The 22,848-nt window shown below is 47.0% G+C and overlaps 1 protein-coding gene across 2 annotated transcripts in view; it reads left to right on the top strand.

Annotated features, from left to right (window-relative positions):
* The window catches only part of LOC116752735 (kalirin-like), a 117,692-nt gene that overhangs the window by 68,782 nt on the left and 26,062 nt on the right, over window positions 1-22,848 (top strand). The window contains exons 13-17 of one of the 2 annotated variants that reach the window (XM_032629489.1): window positions 166-337; window positions 3,772-4,010; window positions 5,849-6,102; window positions 9,651-9,774; window positions 10,875-10,934. In XM_032629489.1, the coding sequence (XP_032485380.1) occupies window positions 166-337; window positions 3,772-4,010; window positions 5,849-6,102; window positions 9,651-9,774; window positions 10,875-10,934 (849 nt within the window). Of the gene's footprint in view, window positions 1-165; window positions 338-3,771; window positions 4,011-5,848; window positions 6,107-9,650; window positions 9,775-10,874; window positions 10,935-22,848 lie in introns of those variants that run through there. The other variant, XM_032629488.1, reaches the window with a different exon arrangement.

Here is a 22,848-nt window from a genome sequence, read left to right as displayed (position 1 = left end):
AGATCATGTCGTTCACTCAAAGACAGAAACCAAAGTATTTAAGCTATTAGATTCAGGGCACATTTTTGGAAACATTTCCTGAAATAAAAACTTTGAGGAACTGTAATATGTTGTTGATTTTTTAAAACTGCTTAGTATGGAAAGGATCACCTTGGTTTCTTCCAGATGAATTACTTGGTCCTGGAGGAGAACGTGGACAGTGACCCCTGCAAGTTTGCACTCATGAACAGGGAGACTTCGGAGAGGGTCATCCTGCAAGCCGCCAACGCTGATATCCAGCAGGCCTGGGTGCAGGACATCAATCAAGTCTTAGAAACACAGCGAGACTTCTTAAATGGTGAGTACTGGGTCTGGCTTCTTGCCGGGCCATTTTCAGGGGACCCCACACCTCTGAACCTCCTTGGGTCTGGGCTCCTGGTGAGTTATGAGCCCCGATCACATTTATATGCATTCCAACTTTGTAGTTTTCAGAAACACTTCGTGTAGAATTTTTCTGAACCCAAATGCACAAGTGGGCAGATGGGGCATGATAAAGAAGGCCATCTTTCCAAAAGAAGAAATAATCTCTTGCAGCCTTGACATAGAGGATGTGCCTTGTGCCACCATTACCAGCTGGTAGTAATTGGGGCAAAAGTCTGAAATGGGCACATCCTCTTTGTCTCAGGGGCCAGCTATCAATGACGTGTATTTTTCCATTTAGTAGCTAATGGCTGGTAATCTCAGACTGGCAGTTTGGCAGATCAGCTCAAATCCCCTCTTTGCTCCCAACAGAGGTGATTGCCAACTCTAAGTTTCAGTAATACCTTGAAACGTCCCAGAACAAACTATCAATTACGCAGAGAATGACGCTCTCTATGGACCTGAAGGAGTACTGTATGGCCATATGTGCTCCCATGTTTACACATACATGTCCACCCTTGGGTGTGTCACCTTTTCTAGTCTAGAATCTGGTCTCTTTGCAAATGACGCAAATAGGACACTTGCTGGGTGTTATCACGGAACTCAATGCTGTGGGGATGGACCTTGGGAAAGTCATGATGTTTCTCTGGGCCTCCCTGGGCTCTTTTTATGAAAGACCTATTCTGCAGCACTGAAGCAGGAAAGCGTGGCACACCTCCCAGAGAGAGCGTCATTCTCTGTGTAATTGATAGTTTGTTCTGGGAAGTTTCAAGGTATTACTGAAGTTTAGAGTTAACAATCACCTCTGTTGGGAGCAAAGGGGAATTTGAGTTGGTCTGCCAAACCCCAAGGTATCTCTAGATAACACTAGAGAGCCTTGTGAGATTACCAGGTATCAATTGTACTCCATGGTAAGGGATTTAACACAGTTGTGTTTCTTTTAAAACAAATCGAAAGAGATTATGGAGCAGAATGCCTTGCCTTTTTAAGATAGAACACGAGACTTCAAAGCAGTTACACACTTACACGGAGAGTATTTGGGGGCCATGCCCCAGGTCCCCCGACTGTAGAACAGTTTGGTGAAAAAAACTAAACTGAGTGATCTCTAGGGCTCTTTCTCATTCTAAAGAGTCTAAGATTAAACACCAGCCCAGTCCTGAGGGATAGTAATGAAAGCTGTATATAGTTCACAGTTTTTGAGTATACAACATTGAACTAATGCTTCTATGGATAAAATAATTTTAAGCAAAAACATGTGCATGTATAAAATACATTCATTAAGTTGATTCTATTGGGAATTTCTGATGGATTCTAAGCTGGAATGAGATTTTTAAGTTCATCAATTCAGGACAAAAGAAAAATAAGGTAGGACAATAAGTTGAAACCAGAAATGATTGAGTAACAGTAATGGCTCCCATATATTGAGTCCTTTCTCTGTGCGAGGCACGATGCAAAGCATTTCACGTGTGTTACCACACTTAATCCTCACATCAGTGTGGAAAGCTAAGTAATATCATCCTGTATTTTTCAGGTGAGGAAAAGGAGGCTCAGGGAGGTTAAGAAACCGGTCCAAAGTCACAAAAACAGTAGGTGCTAAAACAAGAACTGGAACCCAGAACTGTATAACTTGTATAGCTTAAAATTAGGCTCTAACCCCAAAACTGCAGTATAGTTGCTAGTGGTAGGGCACACATTTGTCTATGAGTTCCCCAGCAAACAAGGCAAAAAAACAGGACCAGGTATAAGACACCGTATCCCTCAGCCAGATGCAAACCCTACCCGAAGATGCGCAGCTTTCCTTGTCCTAAGGCCTAAGTTATGCAGATGGAGGCCCTTGAAGAGCACAGACTTCCTATGCAGCTTATTTAAGGAGACATACTATTTTCAAACACTTTAGCACAGTTATTGCATACAGTCAATACCCCACTTCCATGAGATGGGTAATGATTCATCAGATCCGTTTGCTATGGCCTGCTTCACAGCTGTCTGCTATCTGCTTCGAACTTGGAGCAGTACTTCTTAGGGCATAGTCAGCTATCCAGACTTGTACATGGTTCCAAGAGACCTTTTGCCTAATTATAGTGAATTATGGAGCTATTAATGAACTAGATTCTCAATACCTAAATATTTAATCCTCTCCAGGGAGACAGGCTGAGGTCTGGCAGCAGCCTATTCAGCACTTTGACACACTCAGAAGACAAGGATGTGACGATGGACTGGAGCCAGGCTTTGGCGTGTAGACACACATGCAGGCACCTCAGAGCCAACCTTTCCCTCCGGAGACCTCAAATAGAAAGGAAGTGTGGACTATATGTTGAGTCCTATTAAAGTATATACCTATTACTAGGGAAATATCCTTATAATGGAAAGTTCTCTGGGCCCCAGCTGTTAACCCAATTAAATATTTGTTACAGTGAACACTGACAGAAACAGCATAATCGGGCCTGCCTTGAAGTCGTTGTTACAGAATTTGACCTGTGTGGCTTTTGCCTGGCTGTACCTCTTTAGTACTAAGACCTTGGAACTTTATCATCTTAAACTCAGGAAAACAAAGCTTACCTCTTTCCTTTCAAAGCAGAGTTCCACTGACCACCACTTCTCCCAGCCTCCAAACCCAAGTTACCCTGGCTCCTTGCCATCTTATCCCATCTAGGCTGTGTCAACCTCAGCTCCCTCTGGAGCGCTTGCCGCACCGCACCCCTTCCGCGTTCCCGTGGCTCTGCTCAGGTCCGGCCTCTCCCCTTCACTATCTCAAGGCTCCTAATCAGCCTGGCCGATCCCTCCCCGCACCCGCTGCAAGGTTAACGTTCTTCAGGTGTACTCTGGTGCTAGCACCTGCACTGAAGACATGAACGTTTCCTTAATTCAGTCACTTTTCATGAACTTCAGAATTAAATCCAGACTCATTCACCTGCTTTCCAGATCTTTCACATCCTGGCACCTCCAACTTCCCTTACCTGTCTCATCTCCTTCCTCCACAGAGACCCATGGCTCTGTGCTCCAGGGGATCTGACTCCATCCTGTTGCCCAGACCCACTTCCCATTTGCTTCCGCCCCGCAGAGCTTGCATGTCAGGGCCTGATGGCTGGCAGTTTCTGAAGTCTTTACTACCCCCCTACCCACCCCCGTGTCCACCCACGCACACACGTACTACAGAGCCCTCTCTCCCTCCTTTTGCACCATTTCGGTTCTGCACCTTCATCATTTAGACAAAACTAAGAATAGTTCTCGGTAGATGATACATTCTTTAAAAACAGGGTAGTATCTTCCTCACGTATCCTCACCCTGCCTCACACAAAGCCTGACCTCTTAAGCCTCCAAAGCTTATGGGATTTCCAAAGCTCAGAGTAATGGTCTGCTCTTCCCCTGCAGCCCTACAGTCACCCATTGAATATCAGCGGAAAGAAAGGAACACAGCTGTGATGAGGTCCCAGCCTGCTAGGGTTCCCCAAGCCAGCCCCAGGCCTTACTCCTCCATCCCTGTGGGCTCCGAGAAGCCCCCAAAGGGCTCCAGCTGTAACCCGCCTCTGCCACCCCTGAAGATATCTACCTCCAATGGCAGTTCGGGGTTTGACTACCACCAGGCTGGGGACAAGTTTGAGGCCAGCAAGGTAAGTGACAGCCCACTACTGCCAGCCGCACCACTTTGAGGGTACAGCCTCTGGGCTTACTTTATAAAGTAGCATCTTTTTATGCTGATCATTTTAGCAGGAAGAGCCCACTAAATACAGCCTAATCTCAATGATTTCTCTTTCTTCCCCTGCAAAATAAACCAGTTCCCTACCTCTCCACTACCCTCCTCCCCCGCCGTCCAGATACTCTATGTTAAAGGGCTCTTGTCATCCGCAGAAACACTATACAAATATGGTAATGTTGGAGTGTTAATTATGATTTGTAGCAAATAGAGGAGTCGTGATGTGGATCATCTAGAAGTCGCAACTCTAGGGTTTGACATCTTGAAGAGATTGCCCTTTCTAGTGATGAGCTGCTGAAGCGAGCTCACACCCATTGGCTGAAGCAGCAAGGGGACGTTGCCCATCAGTGTGTGAATGGGGGAAGCTAGCCTTGGATTAGACTATCCGAGACAATGCACAGTTCAGACATCGCCATGAGGAGAGTCATCAACGTAACTGCAGATCCAGTCTACACGGCTGTTTTGACCCCACCAGGTAGTAGGAATGACAATGAATGGCAAAAGTGCTAGATCCCGAGTCAGGCGATCTGGTTGCTATTCCAAATTATGCAGCTCAGAACTTTGCGACTTGCCCTAGAACCTCAGCAGTTTACTTAATCTCATCAGGCCTGTTTCCTCTAGAACTCAATGGGTCTGTGAATGGGAACATCTGCATTTTTTACCTACATGTTCCCACCTTATAGTTTTATTTTTCTTACCCATATTATAAGATGATGTTGATTTTTTTTTTTTTTTTTTTTTTTTTTTTTTTGGCCACGCCACACAACTTGCAGAATCTTAGATCCCCGATCAGGGATTGAACCCAGGCCATGGCAGTGAAACCGCCAAGTCCTAACCACTGGACTGCCAGGGAATTCCTAATTTTTTTTTTAATTAACTATTAATGTCTAAGTTCAGTTCTGTGTAAGAGTAACTATACTGACCTATTTTATCACATCGGCTGGAAATTAGTTTTTCATCTTAAAAATCCCCTGCCCTTGTGAATAAGTTGAAGTCTCTTTAACTCACTGAAGAATTTCTGGCTCTCACCATGCTCTGTGAGGCAGCCAGGCATCTGTGGAAGTTACAAGTCTGTCTAGAAGCAGCTTCCCTGGTGCAGAGTCATGTGCAAAGGTCATGGAGGCAGGACCCTTCGTATTAATGAATACAGGGGGACTGGAGTTTTCTTCCCACAGGAGTCGGGTCCGGGTAGGTCATGGCCTTGCCTTTGAATTGGGCAAATGTCTCATTGTTACCCCTGTCTGAAGGAGGGTCAGAATGTAGAGTAAGACCAATGCTTTTTCAAAAGGAAGAAAAACATGTATCAAAGAGCCTGTGTTCTTTTCTTTGGGGGATGGTGACCACTGACCCGACCTCTGCCCTGACCTCACTCTGCCCAGGTGCTTACGTATCCCTGTGTCTGTGCCACACTCTTCCTTCCAGCTGGAGGATGCTAGTGAGAAGATGCATGCTAAGGAGGGACTCCCAGGTGGAAGGCGTGTTTATACCTTTACCTAAGGCTGGGCAGTATCTCCACCTTTTCACCCTCACTTATAATATTAATGAGACATTTTCATTATAAATTTTTCATTATAAATAAAATACATTTTCAGAGCCCATTTATGAATATAATTCCATTTCTCAAGATAATCTTCTGCCTGCCGTTTACCCTGCTAGCAGGAGGGCTGACTTTCAACCACACATTAGGATGCAGAACAAGCCCATGTGAACCAGCCTTCCTGTGTCTGTGTCCCTCTCGCCCTTGTCTCCCGGCAGAGCGACCTGGGAGGCTGCAATGGGGTCTCATCCATGGCCGTGATCAAAGATTACTATGCACTGAAGGAGAACGAAATCTGTGTGAGCCAAGGTGAGGTGGTCCAGGTCCTTGCCATCAACCAGCAGAACATGTGCCTGGTGTACCAGCCCGCCAGTGACCACTCCCCTGCCGCCGAGGGCTGGGTCCCAGGCAACATCCTGGCACCCCTCACCAAAGCCACGGCAGCCGCAGAAAATAGTGACGGGAGCATCAAGTAAGTGCCTCGTTGGCTTCCCCGGGAGAGGAGTATGTGGATTAAAAAAAAATTCAAAACAAAGAACACAAAAATGCAAACACACAGTAGGGAATTACTGCTGCTTATTCTCGACAGTGCCACCAGAACCAAGGTTTGAGTGCTGGAACCACACGCAGCAGGGGGCAGCCGGGCTGGAGTGTTCCGATTTTTTTTTTTTTTTTTTTGGTGGTGGTGGTAATAGTGATGGTGTTTCTTCCCTCTTCATTTGTAATTTTCTGTGTGTTTGTGTTTTCTTTTCTCCCTGCCTTGTTAAGAAAAGAACCCTACTGAAACCCTAGGTGACAAAAGGCATGCCTCCTGTTGCTCCATTTGACCCACCACAGGATTCACTGGACTGGACTTCTATTTATATTGTATTAAGTTACTGATATATATATATTTTTTTTTGATTGACACCAAAAAATTACCTTAGCACAAACGCCAGACCTGTATAGGTCAGAGGCCTGCTGCTTCTCCCAGGAGAGAGGGAACTTTTTGGTTGTCTATGGCAATTCCTCTGTACAGATTGTAACTTTTTTTTTTTGTAACTTTTTTTTTTTGACTTTCCCCCTCCCCTGTCACTTTAATATATGTTCATGGTCATTTGTAAGATATTTCTTTTCCTTATTTTGGTTGCGAAGACCCTTCCAAACACATTCCTGTATAAAGTATTTTGCACTATTTAACGAAACCCATATGGATGAGGTCAGGCTGTGCAATATGATGGAGAGTCACAACGTTCACCATTGTACCTGTAATGTAACTAATAATTTTAAATGTACTATTTTAAATATGTAAAATAAATTTTCACCACGAGCATGTTTTAATGAGGTTAAAGAATAGTTGACCCTTTTTCCTCAGTGCACTTATTCTGGGACTTCTACATGTACAAACGATTCCTCTTCATTTTTCTTTAAGAGTTGGTTGAATGCATTGGCAGTTCTTTCCTACACAAGAAGTGCCTGTGTGGCCAGAGGTCCAACCCTAGCCTTCCCTTCTAAGCAGCCCACGTGTGTTCTCTCTAACCTCTGAGGTGAGGGATGATGCAGATCGGATGCTGTCCAACTGGGCGACCTTGAGGTGCTGACGTAAACCAGTGGCTAGTGTAGAAGGCGGTGGGCTGGCTTGTGGCCTCCACTGCTCTCCACGCTCTGTGGTCAGCGGCGGCCGGGTGGAGGAGCTCCCGTGAGATATCTAAGCAGCAGCAGCAACGGAACTGCGCCTCCTTGGAGCTTTCTCTAGCTCAGCGACAGAGACTGCTGACCCCACCCTGGCCTCTTTGGTAACCGCAGGCCCAGCTGGAAATCAGCGGTGGCCCCTAAATGGCAACAGGCCTGATTCATTTTATCCTAAAGACACTTGGTTTCAGTACCTTTTATGAAGCCTTGAATATAAAGGCCCTCAAAGCATTGAGGTTCTTATTAATTGATGGCTTACAGAGCTAGCTAACTCGTAATGAGTTGTGATCTAATTATCCAGGCACTCAGCACTTCTCCCTTGCATCTTTTGGTCACTTTTTCATACCTTCCATGGGAGGTCAGGCTGGGCAAAAGAGAGCAGGTTCAGATACCAATTGGTCATTCGGTTCCTTGTCAGTGTGGCTCTTGCACAAGGGTTGGTGGGAGTGGAGCAGAGCAATGGACTAAAGGTGGTTCTCACTATTTATCCATGAAGGACACTCACCGTACCCTCCCCAGGGCTGCTATGACCACCAGGGTCAGAGTTGGTTGTGATGCCCATGGGATAAATGTCACTGAAACCCTGTTTCCACATCAGTCCCCAGGCTTGTGGCCAAGAGATGGAAGCTCCCCAAACCATGATGACGCGTTCTTCTGGGAAGAATACGAAATTGAACACGTCCTGCCACTTGTACTACTCTGAGTCTCCTTCTCAGTGTTACTTGTAGCATTTCTAGTTTCTCACCAGTCATACTGAATGACCCCGAGGGTCGTGATAAACGTAGGAATGCAGCCCTGTGCTCACACGGACACGCGCTGTGCCGGCCGCCCTAGGAGTCTTTTCAGCAGGGACCTCCCTGACTCAAGGTGTTCTCAGAATAAGCCAGGGACGTGGCTTCGGGGGTAAAGATAAGGGATGAAAGTCTGCAGTTAAGAGTGATATTATCCGAGGTTCATTTCGGTGACCGTTCTCACTCAGAAACAACAGTTGGAGTGAGAGCTGGTATGCAGGGAATCCCAGGGAGCCTGCCTCTTTAGGAGGCACAAGAGAAGGTCTGGCCAAGAGATTCTTTTCTGCCATTTGAAGGAGCCGCTTTCCAAAAAAACTTGGAGGACATGACTATTACCGCTCTTTCCTACTCAGAAAGTTGATTGCTAAACCTCCATGCTAGTGATAAATATCTTGAGAACACTTTCCCCAGGTCGTCCTAAAATCTGTGACATTTATGGAGTTTTGTGGAGGAGTTGCTATGCATTTTGGAGCATCTCCCTTCCTCCTAAATCTCATAGGCCTCTCTCTCTCTCCCCTCTCTCCCTTAATGATGCTCTTTTCATTGAGCCCTGTCTGCGTAGGCCTAAATTTGATAAGGAGACACTGAAGGGAAGCCAGCCTCACTTACTCCAGACATGACAGAACTTCATCCAAACTCTGTGACCACACCTGAAACTGCTGCTGCCTGCGCAGGGTCCCTGATGCTGTTTGAGACTTGGCTTTTGGTGTCTTTGAGTCCTAACATATGTGGAACTCAAGAGCTCTGCTCTGAGCCTCTCTCTCAGGTCTGTGAAGAAATAGCTCCCAACCCTCTTGTGAGAAGGAAGCAGTTAAGATAGTGTGAAGGGACGTTGCCACCCTCACCTCCCTGAGAGCACGCGTTGGGTCTTCTCCCAACAGGAAAACTCTAGGAGCTTTTAGTGGTTGTCAGAGCCTTGTGTTCACAAACACTGAGTGATGTGGAGAACATAGACCAAGAAACCCTTCATCCTAAGTCATCCAGATAAATGAGTGGTGCCCACGAGTTTTATAAAGTCAAATGCCCTAGAATCTCCTATCTGTACTACGGTGTTTGGGAGTGGCCACAGCCTAAATACAAATAATGAGATGAAAACCTCAAAAGCATCCTTTTGGGTCTTTATATCTGATCCTGGGAAAGTGCCAATAGCTTATACACTATAGAATGTACTTCCCTTATCTTTCCTATTTTATTGCCCCCTCCCCACAGTCTTCTCCCATCCATCATACCCTTCAGGAAGGGAATTCCTGAGTCCTATAAGGCCTCATCAGTATATGAAAACTTCCCTCGGTAGACTTGTACCCAGACTTGCCTCAAATGCTACAACCAAGCTTGTACATCTATTGGAAGGGGTCACAGTTCATCCTCACGCATTTCCTGTTGGAGGTGAGATCTGCTGCCAGCCACCACAGGAGCTGGTGTGCAGGTTTGGGGCCTCTGAAGCAGGGGCTTGACTGGAGCGCTTCACCTACTGACTCACCCAAGGGTGGCAAGCCCACCCACCGCTTCACTCTGCCCTGACCTGCCATTTTGATTGGTGCGTTTTTTGGTACAACAGGAAGTCATGTTCATGGCATACTCTACGCATGAGAAAGCGGGCGGAAGTGGAGAACACGGGTAAAAATGAAGCCACAGGGCCTCGTAAACCCAAGGATATTCTGGGCAACAAAGTCTCTGTTAAAGTGAGTAAGGTGTTCCGGAGCTGTGTCTGACCCTCTCATCTACTCCCACCCTGCAGCATTCTCAGAGGCAACTTGGGTGGATGGGGACCGGAGGGGAGGTAGTTTAGTAGAATTTTGCATGCGAGATCAATGTATTTTTTATTTTTTATTTCTCCTGGCAACTTCGATTCAAATAAGTAAGTATCTCTTTTTTTTTCTTTTATAACTTCCTCCTTATACTGTGCAGAAGTTTTATAGCAAAATTATCTGCAGTATTATTTATTCTCTTAGAAATGCAAGATGCTTGACTCATATTAAAGTACTCAAAGCCACCCATTCAGTATCCTAGGTTTGAAAATACATGCAGGGTAAAGAGATTAGAGATGCTTTCCAAACCTCCAACCCTTTGAAGTCTGAGGTTTGGAACTTAAGGGCTACTGTGTCCTTGGCGAAGTTTCATTTCTTTTCCCCAGAATTCAGATGCCATCACCTTCAGGCCTATGCATGGGCAGAGAAGGGAGGCACACTGATGAAGCCCAAGTTATTGCTTTGTAACAATCCAATTGTTACAGTGAACTCGCTGAGTCTAAGCTTTGACAGACCCCTGTCCCCCATCTTGAAACGATGTGATCTGTTTTCTTTACATTGGACGCTCAGAAAAGACATGGCTCTGGACAATGGAAATTAAACCGCTGATGTTGAATATTGTTACACCGTGTGATTATCTACCCGAGTCTTCCTGGGCAAAATAAGAACAATCCGAACCCATTCTAATGTCCTTCTTGGGGAAAAGAAATTGTACTCTCTCCCTCGCCCTCATCTGGGAAGTCCGGCCTCACAGGAGACAATAGTTTGAATTCGACAGCACTCATGCTTCATTTGGTTGCTTCCATCGCTATTTCCCGTGAGATGAGCGGCTTACACGATCCCAACCTCCTCTCCCTGAAAAGAGCATGCTGCCGCCCTAGGTGATCCGCACCCCACCTTAGCAGCACCTGGTTTTCCTCTGCCCGATTTCCCATGGTCCCTGCTTCTTTCAAGTTCTCCCCACCCTCTAGCCAAAGCTGCCTGTGTTCTAACTGTGTTCTCTTTCTTCCCCCTTCCTCATGCTGCCCATCAAGGAGACGAACAGTTCCGAGGAGTCAGAGTGTGATGACCTTGACCCTAATACTAGCATGGAGGTAGAAGCAGCTATTGTTGTCCTCTTTCCTGCAATGATTGTCTTTTTTTGATGTGTTCTGTAACAGTGGCCTTGCTAAAAGTGAACAGCCAGTCCAGGATACGTGGGCATCTCTCGGTGTCCCATCCAACTTACAGAAAACAAAACAAAACTTAATTCAGTTTGATTCTGATAGGTAACTTTTCCCAGGTGCATTTTTTTAAACTTCTGGTTCTCTTGAATGCTTGCTTAGTGTTTTCTTCTTTGGCAGATTTGGCTTTGTGTAGAAAATAGCCAACTTCGTAACTGGAAACTTAGAAAACATTTTTTTCATGGAAAATAGCATTATGAAGAGTGGTTGGTTCCCAGCTAAAGATAAGAACTCATTTGCTTTAGTTTCTCCTTCCTCCCTTTCCCCTCTTTTTTTTCTTTCCCCTGTATGTTCTCTTTCTTCTGGGACTTACTCCTCCCTGAAGGCTCCAGTAAAATCATGGAGTAGGTATGGGTTGTGGGGATGACCTGGCCCCTAGCCGATAGCAAATGAGGAGTGACCGCAGCAACTCCAGAACCCCCCCTTCTCCAGCCCGCAGGGCTCCTGGGCAGTGGCTGTTCCTGCCACGGAGGAAAAGAGCCCTGGGGATCACCTCCCTCCTGTAGGCCTAGCAGAGGCCTCTCTAGAGACAAGAAGGCTGAAATCTTGCCCGGGGGCCTTTCTCATACTCCAGGGTTACAAAGATGTGGAAGTGAAACCAGTACCTCCACCAACAAGAACCTCCAGTCAACTTCCAGGTCCTCCTAGGCCAGGAACCCTTTGGGGTAATAGAAATAGGACTCTCACGTGGCTTGCCACTGAGTGACAAGCAACATAAATTTACAACACCTAGAGAATTGGAGCAAGCTTGGCTTTCCCTGCCATTTTGCCCTTCAGAGTAAACTGAAATGCTTTTCTCCAAATCTGTACCCACATCCCCGATAATGGATAAAAGTTTAGAGATTCCCTTTGTGCACAAAATACAGAATATTTTCTTAAAACCTTTTCCTTTTTATAGCCCTACGCTTTTCACTTAACTAGATGGACCTTCATTATTCTTAATTCTAATTTGACCTAATCCCAAAGAAAGCCACCACCATATTATGACAACCACCACAAAACCCAGGGAAGACCATGTGTAAGGAGGCGTAAGTCAGCGGTGGAAGGCACCAGTTGAGTTGAATCAGGCCAGAGGCCAGTGGGTGAAAAGTGGGAGTTCTGCCAGGATAAAATAGTCCCCTATGGCTGTGGGTGTTGCCATGGAGCGAAACCTGGCAGGTGTGGGCCCGTGCAGGGCTCCCCTGTGGGAGGAGGTGGATATGGCGCTCATAGCCTAGATATATCTTAGAGAATGGGGAAGGCGGGGGAAACTTCTGGCTCTGCTTTCCTTGCACTTCGTAGGATAGGCGCCAGCTCCTGGGAAGCCCACATCTGTCGGCCTGTAGATGCCTCATGGCACCTGTATCTCCAGACCTCAGTATTGCTGGCATGTAGTGAAAATGTCATCTGCAAATACATGGAGGGAGAGGGAAAACCAGGTATCTATGTTCCACAAGGCAATTTGGGACGTTTTTCATCTCTGGTGGACTAGGGGGAGAAGAATGACTTTCCCACTCTGCTCTCTAAAGGAAGAATTGGGCACGGGGAGATGTGGGACCGGATGAGCAACATACACTGAGAAGGTTAACTGATGTACTCCGATGCTCCATTCAACATTTAGATAAGCAAAAGCTTGCAGGCGCACACGTCTTAGCCCTGCTTTGTGAACTGCACACGTTTCTAGGGTTCTCATTCAGCTGGGGCTTGCAGCCCTTTGCACGAGCTGTGTGAGATGGGTCCCAGGGAGGTGCTGTTGGTGCATAAGGAAAGGTGTTAGGATGTCAGTGCTGAACAGAAGAAAGCCGAAAACTGTGTCGACGCATGTCCGGAAAGTTTTCAAATATAATAAGTTGAGGCAGGACTGGAACTCTCGGGGGGGCGTGTGGTTGGAAGCTGCAAATATTCTGGTTAACCCAAGGTTTCTGTAGTAGGTGTGCCTGCGGCCCTTGTGTATTCCATAGGTCCTTGTAGGGATCAGCAAGCTCTTCTGAACTGTCGCCATGTTGAAATTAACTCTGAGCACATAAGCAGGGGCTGAGGGGAAGCAGGCGTCTTGGCACTGCTAGTATTTTCAGACACAGATAACAAATAAGATATAGAAAGTCAGCCTCTTCAATATGAACTGAGGATTTTCTCAAGGGGTAAGTAGGTAGCTCTTTATTACAATGTCCATTGTAGAAGGAAATGGCCGGGGGCGCCTGTCGAAAAGAGCTGAACCTTAGAGACCCGGTTTGAGAAATAGGTGGGCTGGCCACCTCATAAAGGACTCTTGCTGCTAAACTGATAGCTTTGGGCATCATTACCAGGCCTAGCTCGGCCCCCACCCTCACTCTTGTCTTTTGAACCTGATGACTGCAATAGGTGTTGTCTCATTGGGAGCATGTCCCTGTGCCCTGCTGAGCTGAACTGCAACTCCTGTGGCCTGTGCTAAGATCCCCTGGGCCTGGTCCCCCAGCTGACACCCCTGCCACATACCCTGTGCACTGCTCAATGTTAGATCTCCGAATGCTAAGTCCTGCCCTGCTGACTGCCCACCCTTGACCTGACGCCAGCACGTTGATTCCAAGCCTAGCCATGTGTAGGCTCTTATCTCCTGCCTCTGCATGAAGATCACTTCCAAAGCATTCTGACTCTCAGTTGGTGGGTTGAAGGGTTCCTTTAAGGAGCAGTTTCCTGGGGTCTTTGCTTACACACCAGCTGCTTGCTCCCCTCAGGGCCGGCATATGTCCCAACATACCGTTTTAGGGAAATATATAGGCACATCCTTGAAAGCTAATTAAGAGGAAAATAAAGCACCTTGAATCCTAGGAATCTGACTTACAAAGCTTTCCGAGAATACCCAGTTACATAAAGGGAGGCAATTCTGCTCTAATGTGTACATCCTTTTTCTTCCCCTGTAGAGACATGCTCGTGAATGTTCTCAAGTACAGACCCACCTCCCACTCCCAGCACCACAAGCCACACCACCAGCTACTGCAGGACTGGCTCTGGGTCTCTGCGGTCCCCTCGTGGCCACAACCCCCTTCCCTCCTGCTGATCCGTGGGCACACCTCAGAGGGGACCCTTCTAAACATGACACGGATCTGTGCACAGTTCAGCCTTCTTGTTTACCCTGCACTGATTACACTTTGGGGGTGGCAATGGAGGGGGATATTCTATATGAGAGAAATGTCTCTGCATGGAAGAAGAGTCAAATCAGGCTGGAAATGAAACATTAGGCTTTCTTGGGAACGAGTGAATATTAATTCATTTTTTCCAGTAGAGCTTAGACCGCTGATTGCCTTTTATTGACAAGGTAGGCAGGCGTGATGGTGGGCTGGATGCCATATGCCCACCTACCAGCTTCTTCTCATCCTGCCCTGCCCAGGCTGGAGCCAGGGCTGGAGGCTCAAGGCTCAGAAGCCCCCCTCTTAGCTGACACCCATCTCTGAGAAGCATGGATTTCTTCTGAGCTGTACTGGATTTCTCCCAGGACCCTGGCTAGGAAGGTTTCCACATCCGTGCCACGTCTGAAACGTGGTCTGAAGACTGTCGATGCTTGGGTTTGGGCATCTACGCTCCAACCCCAGCACTGCCACTTGTCCGCAGCAGGCACAGGAGTAGGAAGGCCTGACCCAACCTCCCAGTCCTGGGCCTCGGTCTTCAGCCCAGCTTTTATGTCAAGTCCAATTAATTAAATGCATCTTAATTGTTTTGTTAATGCCCAATACCACTTTTAGCAGAGGTGGTCAATCCGTCAGAGTAAGAGGTTGTCATGATTCCAAAAAGACGGCATCTCTGCCCCAGCCATTTGACACAGGGCCAGCCCCCGTCACGGCACAGGCTGCGTGCGGTCATGATGCCAGACCCCAGGTATTTAGCTCCGGGTGGAGGTCGGGGTGCTTGCTGTGTAAGAACCGGCTTGGGATCCTGTGGGAGAGAAGGCACTTGGAAAGGTGAAGCTAATTTGGAAGGAAATTTCCAATTAGGGTAAGACTCATAGACTCTCAGAGTTGATGGAAACTCGGAAAACTTTAGTTAACCCTATCCCCTTCATTTATTTACTCTTTATGGTGGTAAAATATACACGACATAAAATTCACCATTTTTACCTTTTTTAAGTGGCATTAAATACTTTCACAGTGCCGTGCAGCCGTCACCATTATTCATTCCAGAGCTGTTTCATCGTCCCAAACTGAAACTCCCCTTTACTCTCCATCCCTCCAGCCCCTTCCAAGACCTTGAGAAGAGGAAACTGAGGCAGAGGAAGTTGTAACTTCCTGTTCAAAAGTGAGCGGGTGCCCTGAAGGCAGTTTCTGGTTTTCCCTGGCCCTCGTTCCCCCACCCAACACCATGCGGCTCCTCTCTTGGAGCCCCTCCCACCTCCAAGTCCAGGTAGGTTTTAATCTAAAACACAGATTGTGGCAGACTAGAAGATGTGCCTTCCAGGGCCAATTTTCCTCTGTGAATTTGTTATTTAACTTTCCAGCTCAACAAAGAGGAATATCTTTTCTGCCCATCCCAGCCCTCCAAGGCTGAAGTAGGACTTAGATGAAAGTCACACAAAGGCAGTATCCCATGGAAAGAACACTGGAACGGGGGCCAGAAAACCTGGACTGCAGTCTGGGCCCTGTCAGCTATGAGACCTCGGGCCAGTCAGCCTTTCTGAGCCTCGGGGTTCTCTGTGGGAGGTCGCACAGCTCCGAGGGCACGGGTGTTTATGTAAGGGACATGAGCCCTTTGAGCTTTGTGCAGATCTAAGGTGTGATATCCAAAGACTTTGCTCTCCTGAATGTCTGACTCTGACAACAGTGAGACCCCAACAGGAGAGAAAGTAGAAGATTCTGTGCTTTGCCCCTGAAACTTGCTTTGCAGGGGGTGTGGCGGGACTGGCCTGTGTACATTTCCTCCCGAGACCCAGCTGGAGTGTCCACTTCCGGCTCTGGGAAGGGCTTGAGCGGCCAGAGCTGACCTTTTCTTTCCCTCCCCAAATCCACAATTCCCCAGGCCCAGCTTCCACGTCTTCAAAGAGCTAGGCTGCTGCTCCCACCTCAGCTGCCTTGGCGCCTTGCCCCAGATTCGGAGCTTCAAAATAACTAACCTGGCCAGACAGATTGAAGGAAACTTTTACACCCCAAGTCGGGTGACTGACCTCCTGGCATCACCAGCGTTCCTACCGGTGCCTGTTTCTGCATTTTATAAAAAGAATTTTTTAACGAAAAGAACTCTTTGGAGAAAAAGTGAAGCATCACACACCTCTCGTTTTATTTTTACAAAATATTTTCTTTGTAATAGACCTGAAAGGCTGGGCCCGGAGACTGACGCTGCTTTGCCTAGCTCTGTTCTAACTCCACATGCAGATTGATTTATATTCTGCCACTGGGAGAAGGGCACTAAGCAGACTGGAGCTGGCGTTTCTCCCTCCCGGGAGGTTAATTACAAGATCTTCTACAGCATTAGTCACGTCTATCATGCTTTCTGTTCCTTCCAACCGCCTGGTGAAGATGCGGTTTTCTTACCCTCCTAGAAGAAACAGGTTCAGAAAGGTCATGGTCATACAACCAGGAAAAAGGGCAGGTCTTGACTGTGGTGCTTTGAGATGCCAAACGTGGCAGGTGACAGGAAGTCTGCTCCCCAAGGGAGGCTCAGGTACTTTCCTTAAGGAGGGTCAGGTTCAGGCCCTCCTCTGTTGCATATTTGCTTGTTAGAGGAGAATTTCTTCCTAAACAATTTTTTTAATCCCTTGACAGCTGGGCTAATTATTTGGCCTCACCACACCCCTCTCCCAATGACTCAGGAGTCCAGACATAAAAGCCAAGAAAGAGGTCCAATTTCAAGGGCCGGAAACGTCTGGATTGGTTTCTCAGACCAGCCCAGTCACTCAGCACACCCTCACCCTCGTCTGCAGGCCTAGCCCATTTCACTGAGGTCATACGCCAATGAGATTACAAGGTGCCACTGACCCAGGGGAAGTCGCTCTCAGAGCCAGCTATCGGCGGGGCAGAGGTCACCACCTCCGTTGCCCACACCCTGCGCTGTCGAGGTCCACCTACTGGCTCACTCAACGTGTTTTCCTAATCGACTCAATATAACAAAACCCAGTTGACACAAGGCATCACAGTGAGTACTATGGAGGGCCAAAGAATTATGTAAGATCTGGTCCCTCCCACTGCTTACTGCCGTCACATGAGGGAGGCAGCTCTGATTAGACGCATGCATTATACAGCAGACTTCGAAACTTGCTCTGATGGAGGCATGGAGCCATTCATGTACTCGTTCAGTGAATATTTAGACACCCACTCGGGCCCTGGGCTAATAACGGTGGCTCCTGTTTATCAGCCTTTCCTATATATCTGGCTCCGTGCTGAGTCCTTTCCTCCCAACAGCACCCTGCCGTAGGTACTATTATCATTATTTTTGTTTTACAGGTGAGAGAGCACAGAGAGGTTAGTAACTTCCCCAAGGTTATGTATTCACCACCTGTCTCCCAGGATGCCTGTGAGTGTGGTCATTGGCTTCCCACGATGGCAGGGTATGGGTTGGAGGGACTGATAGGATGGAAACAGTCTTGGAAAAAGGTGAAGGGTCAGAAAAGGGCTTGAGCAAAGGCCCAGAGGTATGAGAGTGCCTGGCACATTTTGAGAAGAGACTACGGTCTGGGTAGCCGGGGTTTAGGTATGTGGGAAGAGTGGTGGGAGATAAAGCCTGGCAGGTGAGTTTGAAACCAGACTCTGAAGGCCTCAGAGGACTTGCTAGGAAGCCTGGACTTAGTCCAGTGGCCAGCGAGGAGCAGTGGAAGGTTGTCAGGCAGTCAGGGTGGTTCATTCTGGACTTCAGGAAGATCACTGGCCCCTGACTGAGAGCAGTGGGGACAGGCAGGCCTGTTGGAGGGCTGTTGCCATCGATCTAATGAAACGTGGTAAATACCTGATCCTGACGGGCAGGACAGGGGGAGGAACGAGCGCCTATGAAAGGCAAAGGAGGAGCAGTGGGGGAAGCAGAAATGACAGTGGCTGGGTGCAGCTGGGGATGTCAGGGAAGGAGCATCGGGCGTGGGAATTCCCACAAATCAACCTTCCACTCTCCCGTGGCCTCGGAACACACTGTAACCTCTTATGGGTCCACAGACTCTGGGAGGGTGTTTCACTCAATAAAAGAAGCTTAGGGGATAGGGTTATGGTCAAGGTCAAATCGTTGAGGGAGGAGACCTCAGAACATTCATCTATAAAGACTTTGAATATTCAAAGTCAAGATCTTGGCTTCCAAGTTGCAAACGTGACTTATAGAAGGGGAGTGATAACACCGCCGCTTCACCATCCCACCCTGCAACCCCAGTCCCGTCCTGACAGACTCCTCTGTGGCTGACAGCCCCGGGAGACCAATGCATGCACGGCAGTAAACCCCCTTTCCGTTCCTTTCCCCTCTACTGTTTTGTGGGACAGGCGATAGATTTTTTTTTATTATTCTATTAAAGTCGTATTTTTATCCTTTTTTATTTTTGAGAACACAATAAATGTGCTCCACACATGGACATTCATAGCTCTACGCAGCAATTAGTGCTCATACGTTCTTCCCAGGAACACATGGAACTTTTTATGAAATTTGACCACGTACTACGGATAAAGCAAATCCCATCAAAAATCAAGGCATCAGTATTGTATAGACCAAATTCTCCAGCCACAATGTAATTAAGTTAGAAATCAGCAAGAAGATAATTTTTTTAAACCTCAAACATTTGTAAACTTGAAAACAATGCTATTACAATTGGGTCAAAGAAAAAAATGGTTGAAGAAAAATACTAAATGATAATGAAAATACTTGGGAGGTACAGAACTAGTTTAAAGAGAGAATTCTATTGCTGTTCAGGATTGTGTTGCATTTATGTATTTTTTTTACTGCAATTTATTTTACGTCCTCTTAAGAGATGAGCAGAGGTAGGAATATTTTCTAAATTTTTAGAGAAATGTATTCTAAAAAATTAGAAAATCATGTCTGGCTTGGCCAGATTGGAAACATGAAGAGTTAAACCTCCAAACCAGAAATCATACCTCAATTTTTAGAAAGTGTTTTTCTGGTATCTGTTCATTTTATTGCCAAATCTCATCATCTAAAATCCCTCTCCTTCCTCCTCTGAACACAGATTCATATGAAACAAGCATAAGGAGAATAGAAAGAAGAGGCAGAAGACAGAAATGTTGTTTCATTCAAGGTAGCTCTGAGTTGAGTTCAGGACATTTGGTTTGAGTTTCGTTTGACCATTTTTATTCCCTCAGCGCTCTCGATATGTAGTTTTTGTTTCTGTTTTTTGTTTTTGTTTTTTTTGTTTTTTGCGGTACGCGGGCCTCTCACTGCTGTGGCCTCTCCCATTGCGGAGCACAGGCTCCGGATGCGCAGGCTCAGCGGCCATGGCTCACGGGCCCAGCCGCTCCGCGGCATGTGGGATCTTCCTGGACTGGGGCACGATCCCGCGTCCCCTGCATCGGCAGGCGGACTCTCAACCACTGCGCCACCAGGGAAGCCCTCGATATGTAGTTTTGAACTGTGTTTTGTGACAGGTGATGAGGGATTTCGAAAAAAACAGGTATTTTTCTTCTGGAGTCAGTTGACACCTGCTTTTCTAGGCAGATGGGATTTCACCCTCACTCTCAGGTCTTGAAGTCAGAATCTTGGACACTGACTGGCAAGAAAAATAGACTCCAGATTTCCTCAGAGCTCAGCGTATTATTCATTGCTGTTTGATTTCGCCTGTGATTCTCTCCTGTTACCTCACTGCCCTGAAGTTTTGAAGAAAAATCAAGAAGACGGATGGGATTCTCTCCGGAAGGAAGAAATTGGGTTGCTGATGGACCGCGTCGTGGTGGTTCTAGGAGTACGCACTACCGCCTGCCACCCTCTGCTGTTCAAATGAAACCAGGCTTCCCAGCAGTTCTTTCCCATCCGGCCTCCTTCTCCTCCTGCGTTTGGGTCTCCCAGAGAGACAGCGTGCATTTTGTGTAAATGTCTTCTTCCCTCCACGGCCACTTCCATTTTAGATCCCAGATCTCTCCTCCTGCCCAGCCACCACTTTACGTGGCCCCCAGACTGTTTCTAAGGAAGGCAAATGTTAGCATTTAGGAAATAGCTGCATCTTACGATTAACCCTTCGGGTCCCAGACTGACGCCTCAGGTCCCTGCCCACACCACCGGTGATCGTAAGACAAGGTGGTCAGGAGACCTAAATTCTAGTCTACTCATTGAGTGGCCGCAGTTAACTTGATTTAACAAATTTTACTTGATCTTTTGCTATGTGCAAGGTGCTATGTTAAGCAACATAACAAACAGTACGTAAAACAGTACATGAACAGGTTACTATCTTCGAAGGGTTCACAAGTCTGGTGGGGCAATTAACATGCAGGGAAGATGTGTGGATAGATGGCAGCGCGTGATCAGAGCCATAGGGAGCAGCCTCTGGAAGAGCAGAGAGGAGAGGAAGGTCACTGTTGGCTAAATCTCAGACCCTGACTGACCAATGAGATTCCAGAACAAGTCAAGTTCCAGATTAATGGAAACTGGAAAACACTCCAAGTTCACAGCAAGGCATTTTCTCAACTCTCCTCCCCCAACTTAGGACCCCACCGTTTCACATTTTCATTGCTTTAACAAATATCAACAGAGCACTTATGTGCTAGGTATTACGCTAGGCTCTGAGGCAATGACAATGAAATGAAACGTGGCCCTTGCCTGCGTGGGCCTTGTAGTCCATAGGGAGACGCAGGCAAATACAAGATACTGTGTGAGAAGGTTGGCATGACTCTTCTCCAGTCCATACTCTGATTTGCTTCAAAACAGAAAGAGAAAAAACGAGGGAGGAATCTCCTATGGGCAGAATCCAGAGTCACAGTTAGAAAAACATTGGTATGGACTTTTTCCAGGCTCTTGGTCCTTGCTGGAGGAGATTGCAGAGGAGGACTGGGTAGAGATGAGATGTAGAGCAAGGATGGGGATTAAAGGTCAGCAGGCAGGCCTTTGACATCGATGACAAAGTCTCGCGATGCTTTTCCCCAGACCTTGCCTCTGCACTGAACGCTGAGGTGGGAAGAGCTCTGGGGGCCAGTCCCCCGTCACTGTCTCCGTAAGGCTGCACTTACTTCCCTGTCTCCTCTGGAAACGGGAATAGGTAACAGCTGCTCGGCACCTCTTCCCAGCGCTTTGGAGGGGCAAGTGAAGGAGTTTGTGAGTAGTTTATGCCAGCCATGCAAGGTTAAGCAAATCAGTGACGGTATTACCATTGTCAGCAACAACTAGGCCAGCCAAGAGGCAGCGGCATGAAGACAGGTGCCTTCCACAAGCCGCCTCCAGAGAGAAGCTGCAGTTAAGCCGTATCGCAGCCTTTCTCTCCAAAGTCCGCACTAAGTTCTACACGGAAGCTAGGGAGATTTTCTTTTTAAACGGTGCCTGTGTTTAACAATATACTTAACACGGTTGGGGTTGTGACAAGAAAGAGGGATAAGGTAAGAAATTCTCTAAGCAGCCGTTTGGGATGTTTATAGAAGTACTGCCACAGTGCAGGTTTACAAAACCCCACTTAAATTTTTATAACGTACGAAACTGCCATTTGTCTCTTCCATTTGTCATCTTTCTCCTCCCTGTGTCTCCTGGCATGGACTCGATGTCCTGCTCCCTTGTGGATTCCCATCAAGATGGGACATACAGGCCATCGAACGAAGCTGGCAGCATTCCCAAATCTTTTTTACCCTGGAGTCCTTATGATTGAGTGGGCGTAGGAGGAGAGAGAGGGCAGTGCCCCGTGTTTGCTGGAGGCTGGCTATCGCCATCAGCCAGGCTCCCTCCTGGACACTGTGAGCCATTTAATTCCATCTTTCCCACTAGACCATCAGCCTAGTGAGGGCAGGCCACCACCACCTAACCAAGGGTCAGCTCAGTAAATCTTCATGAAATAGATAGAGCCCTTCAGTCAAACAACTTTCCAGGTGGGCATTATTGTCCCCAATTTACAGGTAAAACCAAGGCCTCAGGTGCTTGGGGATGTTGTTCAAGGCAAGGGAGTATGTCGGCTTAGGGTCTGGATACTATGTACTCTGTCTGCTGGAGAGTTTACAGTCCCTCCTGCAACCCACACTCTTAAGACCCTCCTCTCTCAGAGGCCATTGATTTTATTGTTTTGGTTTTTTTAAATCATTTTCCAAAACGTTTGCATGCCATTGTGTTTGAAAATAGACTCTATTCAAATAGTATTATACCCAGGAGTAATTATGATATAGATCTCTTGGCCCTACTTCCAGATTCTGTGTATGAATCAGTCCTAAATTCATTGGAGAACTGAAATGTGGACATAGGTCAAATACTCATTCAACCAACATGTATTAAATGTCCATTATGTGGCAGACTGGGGGCTAGAGGCCTGAGGTACAAAGATGAATAACAAATGGTTCCTGTCTTTGAAGAACTTATGGTCTAATAGCTCTAAGTGAACCATTTTTTCCTTAAAAAAAAATATTACAGAAGTGATACATACTGACCGCAGAATATTTGGAAAGCCCAGGTAAGAAGAAAAAGAAAAAAGAAATCACCAATGTGCAGATGTTTTATAAATCCTGAGGTCAGGGCCTATGGCTTAGCATCTCTGTATCCACAAAATCTTACACCAGCCTCAAGAAGCAACGTTTTTTGAATGGGTGGGTGGACGGCCACCCTTCATCTCATCACCCCCAAGAAACCCACTATTAACGTTTAGGAAATATTCCTAGTTTCCTTTTCTTTGACTGTGAAATGACTGGTTCAGTGTCATTCTCCCACCTCACCAAAGTCAGGTGGACCAATTTATGGC

Source organism: Phocoena sinus, chromosome 4 (genome assembly GCF_008692025.1).
Source record: "Phocoena sinus isolate mPhoSin1 chromosome 4, mPhoSin1.pri, whole genome shotgun sequence".
Classification (NCBI taxonomy): Eukaryota; Metazoa; Chordata; class Mammalia; order Artiodactyla; family Phocoenidae; genus Phocoena; species Phocoena sinus.
The sequence above is the reverse complement of the archived record's forward strand: the minus strand, read 5'-3'. Positions and strand labels throughout refer to the sequence as shown.